This window comes from Takifugu flavidus, chromosome 17, assembly GCF_003711565.1.
Source record: "Takifugu flavidus isolate HTHZ2018 chromosome 17, ASM371156v2, whole genome shotgun sequence".
NCBI lineage: Eukaryota > Metazoa > Chordata > Actinopteri > Tetraodontiformes > Tetraodontidae > Takifugu > Takifugu flavidus.
This window is the reverse complement of record NC_079536.1, coordinates 1,061,981-1,074,795: the sequence shown is the minus strand read 5'-3', so window position 1 is coordinate 1,074,795 and position 12,815 is coordinate 1,061,981. Positions and strand designations below refer to the sequence as shown.

The window sequence follows — 12,815 nt, the reverse complement described above, 5'->3', positions numbered from 1 at the left end:
ATTAACTTCATGATAGTCAGTTAACTTGTGGCTCCTATTATTCCTGCCTTATGTTGGTTTGTCAGGATTGACCTTTGAACTTATATCCAGCCAGTGTTGAACATTTCTGAATGAATTGTTGTTTTTTTTAATTTATGGACGCTGCAATGGAGATAAAGAATTGAAGGAATGACCACTGGAGGGGGTATTGCTACCTGACATGATCGACTCGCTTGATTTAAACGCCGATGTCCGGCCCCAAAAATCTTTACTTACACGGCCTTCCTGCAGTTCCTCACAGCTGGAATCAGGCGACGTCGTCCCTCATCTGAGGTGTTGTACTGCTGCAGGTTCAGCTCATCCAGAACCTCCTCTGACATCTGCAGCAGGTAGGCCAGAGCTGAACAGTGGATCTCTGACAGTTCCCTCTCTGATTTCTTCCCTGACTTCAGGAACTCTTGGATCTCCTGATGGACTGACTGATCCTTCATCTCCGTCAGACAGTGGAAGATGTTGATGCTTCTGTCTGGGGAGATTTTATCACTGTTCACCTCATTCAGGTTGTTGAGGACCTTCTGGATGGTTTCTGGGTGGTTCTCCATCTGATCCAACAGTCCATCCAAGATCCTCTGATTGGACTCCAGAGAGAGACCATGAAGGAAGCGAACAAACAAGTCCAGGTGGCCATTTTTACTTTCAAGAGATTTCATTAGTGCTCTCCTGAGGAAGTCATCAAGAGATTTGACTGGATCGTTATTTAACAACCCAACAAACCAGGAAAAAGGGTTTGGTTTCAAATATTTTGTGAAAGACTCCATAATCCTTTTATTGATGGTGTAACAGTGGAACATGTAGACGGCAGCCAGAAACTCCTGAATGCTCAGATGAACAAAGCAGTAGACTGATTTCTGGAAGATCACACTCTCTCTTTTGAAGATCTCTGTACAAACTCCTGAGTACACCAACACCTCGGAGACGTCCAGTCCACATCGCTCCAGGTCTTCAGAGTAGAACATGATGTTTCCTTTCTTCAGATGTTCAAACGCCAGCCGACCCAACTTCAGAAGGAGTTCTTTATCAGCCTCAGTCAGTTCCCTGGTCTCTTTCCTCCATACTTCTGCTTCTTCCTCTTTATCTGAACCCTCAGGAAGTGTGAGTAGAGGTCAGTCAGGGTTTTGGGCAGCTCTCCTCTCTGGTCTGTGGTCATCATGTCCTCCAGAACTATAGCAGTGATCCAGCAGAAAACTGGGATCAGACACATGATGTGGAGGCTCCTGGAGGCCTTGATGTGTGAGATGATTCTCTTGGACAGATCTTCATCACTGAACCTCCTCCTGAAGTACTCCTCCTTCTGGGAGTCAGTGAAGCCTCGTACTTCTGTGATCCTGTCAACACACGAGGGAGGAATCTGATGGGCTGCTGCAGGTCTGGAGGTGATCCAGATGAGAGCTGAGGGAAGCAGTTCCCCTGGATGAGGTTCACCAGGAGCACGTCAACAGACGATACTTGTGTGACATCAGAGATGACCTGATGCTTGTTGAAACCCAGTGAAAATCTGCTTTCATCCAGGCCATCAAAGATGAACAGAAGTTTCCAGACAGTCAGATCTTCTGCTCTGATCTTCTGTAATGTTGGATGGAAAACATGAAGCAGTGAGAGAAGACTGTGCTGCTCATCTCTGATCAAGTTCAGCTCCCTGCATGAGAGCAGAAGCACCAGACTGATGTCTTGGTTCTCCAAACCTTCTGCCCAGTCCAGACTGAACTTCTGCACTGAGAAGGTTTTTCCAACGCCGGCGACACCGTTGGTCAGAACCACTCTGATGTGTCTCTGTTGCTCAGATAAGACTTTGAAGATGTCCTGGCACTTGATTGGAGTGTCCTGGATGTTCTTCTTGGAGGTTCTCTCAAGCTGCCTCACCTCATGTTGTGTGTCCACCTCCTCACTTTGTCCCTCAGTGATGTAGAGCTCAGTGTAGATCTTGTTCAGCAGGGTTCCACTTCCTGCTTCATGAGTTCCTTCAGTCACATGTTCACATCTTCTCTTCAGACTGATCTTATGACCTTCTATCACCTCCTGCAGTTCACCACCCTCTAAAACAAACAATCTTTTAAATCCTTTTACAATTGTCATCTACAGCAGTAACACAGATGTCCTCAACTGGAAAATTTCTGTCATGTTTGAATGATAGAAGCAACAGTCGGGTAATGACCCATCTTACTGTCACTTTTAAATGTTATGTCTTCTTATGTACACCTATTCTTTTATTTCATTGGTTTCAATCTAATTTAGTCTATAACAACCATTTCCATGTCTTCCAAGAGTTTGCTTGGACTAAACAGCTGGTAAAAGCTGGATGATATTTAGAAAAACACATCAAACCTTCTCCAAACACATCATACTCAGCAGACCCATTGTCCTGTAAAGGTCACCTGCCTTCAGCTCTTTAACACTTTCCAGAACTAAATGACTAAATGTTGCTAAATACTGTCTAAGCATTTAGGAAGGTCTGAAGAGGGTCCAGGGGTTCCAGTGGAACCAAACAAGAGCTCTCTGGATCTTCTCTTGCACATTGTAAATACACAAGTTGTTCCTTTATTCCGACCCAAAAGTATCTTATAAATACAAATGTACGAGCTTACGTGAGACGCTGTTGTTCAGGTCGGCGGTCTGCAGTTCAGTTCTCCGTTTCTTTTCACCCTCGGGACAGGAGGAATCTCCAATGGAAGCAGACCGTTTCTGATACCTGTCAAAAATGGGAATAGTGGTTATACATGTCTACTGGGCGTTAGCAACGCCTAAGAAAGGCTGCGTTCACTTCTACTTTCAGTTTGCTCTGACAGTTGAAGATTGAATGAACACTGAGCAAAAAATATAAAGTTATTTACGTTCTAACAAGCTCGTTTAGTTGGAGAAAAGTGTATTTGATCTAAGTGTTTAGTGGCTTTTCCTCATTGTGAATTTATGTTAAAAATAAAAGTGCCAAATCAGGAATATAAACTCATAGAATAGAACAAAAGTTCTCCATTTATGCTCCAAATACAGTCGTCTGGTCTCTGAAACTGATCATTAAATAGCACAGAGGTCACGCATATTCAAAAGCTTATTTCAACCATTTAGAAATGACTGATATTGTTGTCTATGGGTTTATTAGAACCAGGAGCCTTAAAAATAGACTTTTTAATGAATTTTCATGACATGTGGTGGAACAGTGTGGCAGAACAAGCTGCACAGACCTGCCATGTCTTACCCATCCGTATCTAAATGGAGAGCTGGAGCACTCTGCAATGATGGATATTGTTGGGAAACTTTAAAATATATGCCTAGGAATTTTTGTGAGATGATGTTAACCCATGTAGGAGAAATGACCAGTTAAAAACACAAGCAATTTTCAGTTTTAAAAAAGATTTACCACACTAAAATTAACATGGGAGTTAATGGGAGCGAACACCTGACATGTTGGTGCACCGTTTCATTTTAAGGACCTGATGAATTTCATTTTTCACGATAGTAGAGGCTAATACCTACAAAATCATGTTTTGTATGGTTGTGAAATGTTCTAAGGCAGAGTTATGTGGTTCAGAAAACCTTACTTTAAAGGTGAGCCTTGAGGTCCGATACCGAAGTTTAAAGGGGGCCACACAAACACATCATCACACTTTAGTTTTCTTACATTTTGTCTGAACCTCTGAAGTTATTTGTCCATCTTTGGACATGTCACTCTTCAGGGACACACAGCTGGGCACTGTGGACTCTGCTCTGTCCTCGTCCATCCTGAGGAAACATCAGAAATAGTGATGAGACTGTGATGAAGGTAAATAATCTGTAGAGGTTGTAGTTCAATAATCCCAATTCACTGCATTTTTATCAAACAGGAACATTTCAGATCAGGGGGCCGTTCTTCCCAATCACACCTCTCCAGGTCTCACTGTCGCTGCCGACGTGAGCATTGAAGTCACCCAGGAGGACGAGGGAGCCCCCAGAAGGAGCACTCTCCAGCACTCCCTCTAAGGACTCCAAAAAGGGTGGATACGCTGAACTGCTGTTTGGGCCACAGGATCCGTCCCCCCACCCGAAGGCGAAGGGAGGCTACCCTCTCATCCACCGGGGTAAACTCCAATATCCAGGCACTGAGCCGGGGAGCAACCAGAATTGCCCCCCTGCCCGTCGCCTCTCACCATCAGCAACTCCAGAGTGGTAGAGAGTCCAACCCCTCTCGAGAAGACTGGTTCCAGAGCCCTTGCCGTGCGTCGAGGTGAGGCCGACTATATCTAGTCGGAACTTCTCAACCTCGCGCACCAGCTCAGGCTCCTTTCCCACCAGAGAGGTGACATTCCATGTCCCTAGAGCCAGTTTATGCAGCCGGGGATCAGACCGCCAAGGTCCCTGCCTTCGGCCGCTACCCAACACACAATGCACCCGACCCCCCGGCCCCTCCTGCAGGTGGTGAGCCCACAGGAAGGGGGTCCCATGTTGCCTCTTCGGGCTGTGCCCGGCCGGACTCCCTGGGCAGAGGTCCGGCCACCAGGCGCTCACCAACGTGCCCTCCCCCAGGCCTGGCTCCAGGAGGGGGCCCCGGTGACTGCATCCGGGCAAGGGAAACTTGGCACCAATGTTGTTCAGCATCATTAGGGGGTCCTGGGCTACGCTTTGTCTGGTCCCTCACCTAGGACCTGTTTGCCATGGGGGGCCCTACCAGGGGCATAAAGCCCCAGACAACGGAGCTCCTAGGATCATTGGGACAGGCAAACCCCTCCACCACGATAAGGTGGTAGCCCAGGAGGGTATTGGACTTCTGTGCTCGTCTCAGATTGTCCATAACAAACATCTTGTTCAGGCATAAAGGCGTCCACATGTGCACTTGGCTCCAGGACGCCTTAGGCCGCAGATCGATGATCGACTTGTGGTCGCGTCATCGGATTTGCGGCCGCATGTTCTGGACACTCGGGTGAAGAGAGGGGCGGAGCTGTCAACTGATCACCACCTGGTGGTGAGTTGGCTCCGATGGTGGGGAAGGATGCCGGACAGACCCGCCAGACCCAAACGTGTTGTGAGGGTCTGCTGGGAACGCTGGCGGAGTCTCCCGTCAGAAGGAGCTTCAACTCACCCCTCCGGGAGAGCTTTGACCATGTCCCGGGGAGGGGGGGGGGGACATCCGTATCTAAATGGAGAGCTGGAGCACTCTGCAATGATGGATATTGTTGGGAAACTTTAAAATATATGCCTAGGAATTTTTGTGAGATGATGTTAACCCATGTAGGAGAAATGACCAGTTAAAAACAGAAGCAATTTTCAGTTTTAAAAGATTTACCACACTAAAATTAACATGGGAGTTAATGGGAGCGAACGCCTGACATGTTGGTGCACCGTTTCATTTTAAGGACCTGATGGATTTCATTTTTCACGATAGTGGAGGCTAATACCTACAAAATGATGTTTTGTATGGTTGTGAAATGTTTTAAGGCAGAGTTATATGGTTCAGAAAACCTTACTTTAAAGGTTCGCCTTGAGGTCCGATACCGAAGTTTAAAGGGTCGACTTTGCTCTTCAGGACACCCTGCTGGGCACTGTGGACTCTGCTCTGTCCTCGTCCATCCTGAGGAACATCAGAAATAGTGATGAGACTGTGATGAAGGTAAATAATCTGTAGAGGTTGTAGTTAAATAATCCCAATTCACTGCATTTTTATCAAACAGGAACATTTCTAATCCATTCTGGATAACAACTGAATCAATAAATCAATGATGTCTCTGTATAATTTTCATGTTTTCAGAGTTTAAGCTGCTTTTTTTAACTGTTCCCTGCAGTGAGAAAAGAACTGGCACCTTTTCCAGCCCCTCATCCTGCAGCACTGAATGTGCTCTAAAGTTTTCCAGAGCAAACGTCTCTGCACTTGCAGCAACATGTTGTAGTCATGGATCCGTGAGGAGAACCGGATACAGGAAACGCCCCCACTTTGATCCCAAAACCCAACTGGTGGGCCAACGGTGGTCCGGCAACGACAGGGACGCTGGTCCATCGGGCCGACAACACTGGTTTTCCACAGGCCAACATGGTGAAAGGACTGTCTTCAGCTCAGCCACTAAATTATCTGGTGCTACATAAACATACTAGTCAGGACTTTTTAACTTCCCTCCTTTGTTCCCCTCTTCAATTATTTCTATGATCCAAGTCCTCAAAGATCACTGCTCTTTTAAAATAGATGAAAGAAATGACACCCACTCCTGCATTTCTTTCACAGTGGTTCCACAACATAGAACAATAAACCACTGGGAGAAAACGTGCAACATGAACCCAAAATCCTGTTGGTGTCCTGTGATCCTGTGTGGATTTATTTAGTTAGTTATTTTTTAAACTTCATTGTCTTAAATTGGTCCGGCTGAGAGATGCTAACTTGCCCACGATTAGATGTTGTTTGACAGGTAATACCAAAATATCCAGCTGTAACCTGGACTGTTGAACAACTCTAATAACTCTAAGAGCTTTTCACCTGTCACAAAATGTCGCTTTTCCTGCTTCGTCTGAACAGAATACTTTCACTTTTAAAACCTAATCAACAGCTTTATGGCGTATATATTACTACCATTAAAGCGTTCTGGGAGGGTTTAAAGTTCAAAGTTCTTTTAGGATCAGTAGCAAAGAGCAGAAAAATAAACTAAACTTCACTTAGAAAGACTATTCAACTATAACTAAAGCCAGACTATAAGAAAGTTAAATAAGACCGATTCATTAATAATGTATAATGATGTTTTGTGCTAAAACTAAATATGAAGTCTAGTTGAATTTTCTTACTCAAGATTCTTCAGCTCTATGCAGCTGTTCAATAGTCACAAAAATGTTTTCAAATCTTGATTTTATCTCCAACACAACTGTCAATTCTTTTCAATAATGCTCTTCGTTTCACTCACCTTGTCGGTCTTCAGTCTTCCTGCTCAGTCTGAACGGAATACTTTACCTTTCCTTTTTCCGCTGTTAATGAACAACTTTATGGCTGTTGATTAATATTACTACTAAAAAACATTCTGGGAGGGTTCAAGATTAAAAGTTGTTTTGCTATTTTAAAGCCTTAAATATGTTTTTGCATTAAATTAAAACTGACTAACTTAGTTAAATAAATAAATAAATAATAAGTAAGATTTATGATGCTTCACAGATTTTAAAGACTTGTAAAAGCAGCATATTTCTGCAGCCCTGGAGTCCAGGAGGAGCAGCAGAGGTCAGAAGGTGTCGGAGCTGGAGAAGCTGATCAGGCGGGCCGCTCGGTGGTGGGGATGAAGCTGGAACCTCTGGCGACAGTGGCAGAGAGGAGAACTATCGACAAACTGCGGAGCATCATGGACAATGTCCGCCACCCTCTGCACACTGTCATCCAGCCAGAGAAGCCTGATCAGCCAGAGGCTGCGCCTCCCCAGTTCAGGACCAACAGACTGGGGAACTCATTCATCCCCCGAGCCATCAGACTGTTCAACTCCTCACTGGGGGGAGGAGGGCCAACAGAAGGACTGCACATTTTTATAGTTTTATATTTATATTGTTATATTCATATTCTATTTTTAATTTATTCTATTTTATTTTATTTCTTATTCTCTTATATTCTATTATCTTTAATAGGTTTGATGGGGGGAATGGTGTGGGAAATTTTGTAGATGCTGTAGATCTTTGGAGATGCTAATTTCCCTGGTGGACACCCCCTAAGGGATCAATAAAGTTATCTTGAATCTTGAATCTTGAATCTTGAGCGCGTTTAACTATTGTGTGCAGTTCCACACGTGTCCACCGGGTGGCGGTAAAGCGCCACATGATATTTCTCCTTTTTGGAACTTCTTCAGCTGCGTTGAGCTTTAAATCTTCACCTGTCGCTCCCTTTAAGCTCTAAACTTTGCGGTTCTGTGTGTAGTTTGTTGGTTTAAATATTTTTGATGAATTCAGATGACGACTGAAACTGTGTCACACATTTAAATTATTTATTGTCATTTTTGGGCCTAAACTGGACCAGTTCTGTGAGCTGTTTTGCTTTTTCTGTGGACCAGATGTTCCAGGCAGGTTCCATCATCGGACACACTAAAAAGTCTATGAACCCAAAGTACTAAAAAGTCTACATCCACGCACACGCGTGTATTAAGTGTTTATACACACGTGTGCGCGTACGTGCACACTGTATATTCATCTAATAACTGTTAGTTTCTAAAACACCAAAGTAGAGTCACTGAGGCACGGCTTCACCTCCTTTACACCGAGGTTTCACTGAGCAGGTGTGATGAACTGTTGCAGGAGGAAAAGCATGGAACATGTTAATAACCGGACACAAAAACACTCAGGTTTATTGTCTGGACCTCGCCATCCCTTTGGGGAGGATCATCTCATTCTTCAGCTTTGAACTGTCAGAGTTCAAAGGTTTCATCCTTCCACAAGACCAGAAAACTTCCGCCCAACCTTCTGACCTCTCGTGTCGTATTTTCATCTCTTCAGAAATTATCATGTTGAACATTTTGTCTTCCAAAGGAAAAAGAAAAAAACTTCTTCCCATCGGAAATTCGGGGCGAAACAATCCGAAAAAGGCAACTATCTCCAAATATGAGCTTTCTGAGCGACTGATGTGAAGCTGGTGAAACCAGTTTGACGACCATTGTGAAACCAGGAGCAGTGTAAATGAGGGGGGGGGGGGGGGGGGGCAGTGAGTGGATGCTGCATTCATCAAACACACAATAGTCAGAAGAGAAGAAGGAAGAACAGAAGCCCGTGTTCCTCAGTGTTGGTGTGGAGACGCCTGTTTGGAGGAGCAGGAAGCAGGCTGGACTCTTCCAGCTGGCTTTAATGCCACTTCTCTTCTGAGAACCTCCCAGCAGCTTTCTCTCCACCATCTTTTTACGCTGAAGGTTTTTGATCATTTCAGGTCAGATGTTCTTGGACTGAGGTTAAACATGTTTGTTCTTGTGCTCGGAGCGAACCGACGATCCTCTAAAGTCAGGCGTCCTAAAGGTGGATGTTTTCTGAGGCCTGGAGGCTTTAAAGTGGCGCTTTTACCCACTTGTCCTCGTTCTGTTGGAAACTTGATCCAAAAACCTTTTCTGGAGCTTCATGTTCTGCTTTTTTGAAGGAATGAAATGGTTTCATCAGCGCTGCCGGGGGCTGAGCAGGCTTCATAAATCTGAAGCTCTGAGATCCTTTAAAGATCTCCTGGAATCAGCAGATGGGGGTTTGATCAAAAACTGTAAGAATCAGTCAAGCTATCAAATCTTGACTCAGTCCAAGCGTGAACCAGTCCATCCAGAGCTGATTATGGCTCAGCCAGGAGGAAAGCACGGCCTGGGGGGGTTCATATGGAGCAGGCACACTCTGGCTCTATTGCTACTGAAAACAGCCCTTCAGCACAGCAGCCTGAAATACAGTTCTGGAGAACACCTGTTCCCAACAGAACCTGTTTAAAACGGGACCAGTTAAGATGCCCGGCGTGACCACGACCACGGGGAGAGGGGGGGGGGCAGAGACAGGCGGTAACGCCGCTGCCCACCGATTCACCTGGAAACAACAGAAACCCCAGCAGCTTGGACCCAATATGGCAGCGTGTTCCTCAGAAACGCTCCTCAAACTCTCCCCACAGCTTCATTGCTAAACAGGATTTGGGTTTTTTTGTCCGTGCTAAATGGAAAGTGTTTGTCCTTTGGTGGTCCAACAGGACCACGATTTGATGGATGGATGATTTGATGTTATTGAGAATAAAAACAGCTGAAAATGGAAGCGGAGATGTTTCAGAGCACCAGAGTTCAGAAAGAGTTTCTAATCAAACACCGCCTGTTGGGAATGATGAATGGATGATTTTTTATTTAATTTAGACTAATTTAGACTAATTTTAACATCCTTTATGCCAGTTCCATAGAGCGTGCGCGCACACACACACTAGCAAAGATGAGATCCAAACAGCCAAATAAATGGGAGTCAAAAGAAATCATTTAAAGCTCATATGTCAGAGTCAAGGTCGAGGGTTTTCTATGGCCCCCGGGATGATATTGATTTATTATTAGAACCGGCCCACAGGCCGCAGATGTTTTACACAGGCCAATACTACATTTCCCACAATGCAACGGTGACAGTCTGAGCGGGAGGTGGCTTCATTTCATTATTTATCAGTAGTCATTAGCATAACAGCAAAAGTTAACTTTCAGATACCCATAAAATGGCAAAACGGAAGGTGGACACTGAGAACCGGGGGTTCAAACAAGGTGGGAGTGGGAGTACATGTTCACGGAGGCAGCTGGGAAACCTGGGTGTCTTCTGTGTGGAGAAAGGGTGGCGGTAATGAAAGAATATCATCTGAGACGCCATCATGAAGCTAAACACGCGGACAAAGACAAGAATATGGACATGGAACAAAAGCTACAGAAGGTTGAGGAGTTAAAACCAGGCCTCAAATCTGGACAGGCTCTGTTCAGAAAAGCCAAATCTCAAAGCGAGGCTGCTGTCAAGGCCAGTTTGATTCTGGCAGAAGAGATCGCTCAATCAGCCCGGCCATTTCCAGAGGGGGATTCCATCAAACACTGCATGCTTAGAGTTTGTGAGCAAGTTTGCCCAGACAAAAGGCGACTCTTTTGAAACGGGAGCCTGAGCAGAAACACCATTGTTGTCCCTCAATCTAAAAGAGCAGCTGGAGAAAAAGGGGAAAGATTTCATGGCATCTTCCCTGGCTGTGGATGAGAGCAGCGACATTAGAGGGGACTCCAGCCTCAACGTGACAGAGGAGTTTCTGGCGTTACGTCCTGTGCACGGCACAACCACAGGACAGGATTTGTATGAAGAGGTGTCAAGATGTGGAAATGAGATGGAGCTGCCTCGGGAAAAACTGGTGGGTTGGACAACAGACGGAGCAGCTGCCATGTGTGGACACAGGAGTGGACTGGTGGCCAAGATACGGGAGAAGATGCAGGAGGAAAACGTTACGGCTGAACTGGCAGCTCATCATTGCATCATACACCTGGAATCGTTGTGTGCTGAAGCCCTGAACATGGAACATGGAATGTTCACCATCACGCACGCAGGGAACTTTATCAGAGCCAAAGGTTTAATTCAGCGCCAGTTCAAGGCGTTTCTGAGCCAGTGGCAAACGCAGCGTGGTGATTTGCCCCCTCACACTGAGGTGCGATGGCTAAGCCAGGGAAAGGTGCTGCACAGATGTTTCCAGCTTCCTGAGGAGATCGGATGTTCTTGGACAGCAAAGGGAAAGACACAACTCAGCTCCCAGACCAAAGGTTCTTGTGTGAAACGGCTTTTCTGTGGGACATTCCGAGTCATCTGAATGCAATGAAGCAGCAGCTGCAGGGTCGGGGTGGTGTCCCCTCTGATATGTACAGTACAGTGAAGGCCTTTAGAACCAAACGCACTCTGTGGGAGGCACAGATGCACAAAGGAAACTTGAGCCACTTTCCCAGCTGCCAGACCCTGAAAGAGAAGCTCTCTACCAGCGTGTTCCCGAGCACAGTTTGCTGATTAAATGAGTGTTCTCGCCGCTGACTTCCCACGCCGAGTCACTGACTTAAAAGCACCAAAAAGCAGGTTTGAACTGCTCAGCCGTCCGTTTGAGGTTGAGGTGGAAAGCTCAGCACCAAAGCTCCAAATGGAGGTGATTGAGCTCCAATGCAGTGATGCCCTGAAGGCAACACATGGGGCAGTGGGTGCTGCGGAGTTTGCCCGTTTCCTCCCCGACACACATCCAGGCTGCTCCAACGTTGCCTGTGTTTGGCAGCACAGACCTGCGGGAACAACTGCTTTCTTTGATGAAGCTGAACAAAACATCACACAGAAGTGGACTTCCTGCTGAACACCTTCACTCAGTTGTGAGGAGTTCCTCAGCTCAGAGCCGGACCCCCAACATTGATGAACTCGTCCAAAAGATGAGACACCACCAAGAATCAGCCTCAAACAAGTGAACATTAAGCTGCAATAACACATTTACAATTATTACTCAGCTCAAGTTTCAAAGTTCAATATTTTTCACTGCACATGAGCCTTTTCCTTGAAGAAAGTGTTGTTTTTGCTTAATAGATTTTTGCACTTTATGTTATTGTGTTTCAATCCAATTATGTTCTAAAAATATTTCAGTTGAGTGAATGATAGAAAATTGCTGTTATAATTTTTTTCTTTGAAGTAAATTTAGCCCACTTTTGCTAAATGAGAAAATCTACTGATGGTGCCTTGAATAATACCGCTTCATTCATTTAATGTTCATGTTATGGGGATTTTTATAGAAAGCAAATTTGTCTTTTGTGCCTCTTGAAAATTAAAAATGACTGACAGAGCCATAAGAAACTATTGCTTTATTTATCTGATCATATTGTAAAATATTTGTTAGGTTTTCAGTTGGTTCAATTTGCTTCACTAGACTATATGCCGTCATTTTAAAATTTTCCAATGAACATTGGATCAGTCTGGCCCTCGGCTTGGAGCTACATTTTTTATTTGGCCCTCCGTCCATTTGACTTTGACACCCCTGATTTAAATGAATCAATATGTTTCCATCAGTGGTTAAAAATCCAATGAATGTGATCATCAAAATGCACAAATTCTGTCTTAAATCAGTATCAGCCGTCTTTGTTCATTTAAATATATGGAGCAGTGATCCAGGATTAAACGTTGCTGTTGTCCCAGATTACTGACTGATCCATGATGTGTAACAGATTTCTATTATATCCATTAACGTGAATGTTTGCATTGAAATTTGACAGAAATCTGCAGAATGTAAACTGTATAAAAGTTCACTTTCACAGAAACAGTTGCAGTCTCATTATGGGCTGTAACTGGAGGAGCTCCAGCTTATGTCATTAGAATCTACATGATTCAGTTTA

The 12,815-nt window shown here is 44.9% G+C and overlaps 1 protein-coding gene across 10 annotated transcripts in view; it reads right to left on the bottom strand.

The window, feature by feature from the left end:
• Positions 1 to 12,815, bottom strand: part of LOC130513627 (ribonuclease inhibitor-like) — a 34,581-nt gene that overhangs the window by 7,350 nt on the left and 14,416 nt on the right. For 5 of the 10 annotated variants that reach the window (XM_057012455.1, XM_057012462.1, XM_057012461.1 and 2 more), the window contains exons 3-6: positions 5,472 to 5,575; positions 3,653 to 3,753; positions 2,622 to 2,725; positions 256 to 2,072 (exon numbers count right to left, since the gene is read on the bottom strand). The exons of 1 other annotated variant lie outside the window; for it this stretch is intronic. In XM_057012455.1, the coding sequence (XP_056868435.1) occupies positions 256 to 995 (740 nt within the window). In that variant the 5' untranslated portion in view covers positions 996 to 2,072; positions 2,622 to 2,725; positions 3,653 to 3,753; positions 5,472 to 5,575. Of the gene's footprint in view, positions 1 to 255; positions 2,073 to 2,621; positions 2,726 to 3,572; positions 3,614 to 3,652; positions 3,754 to 3,893; positions 4,416 to 5,471; positions 5,576 to 12,815 lie in introns of those variants that run through there. 4 more of the 10 variants (XM_057012457.1, XM_057012458.1, XM_057012460.1 and 1 more) reach the window with 4 other exon arrangements.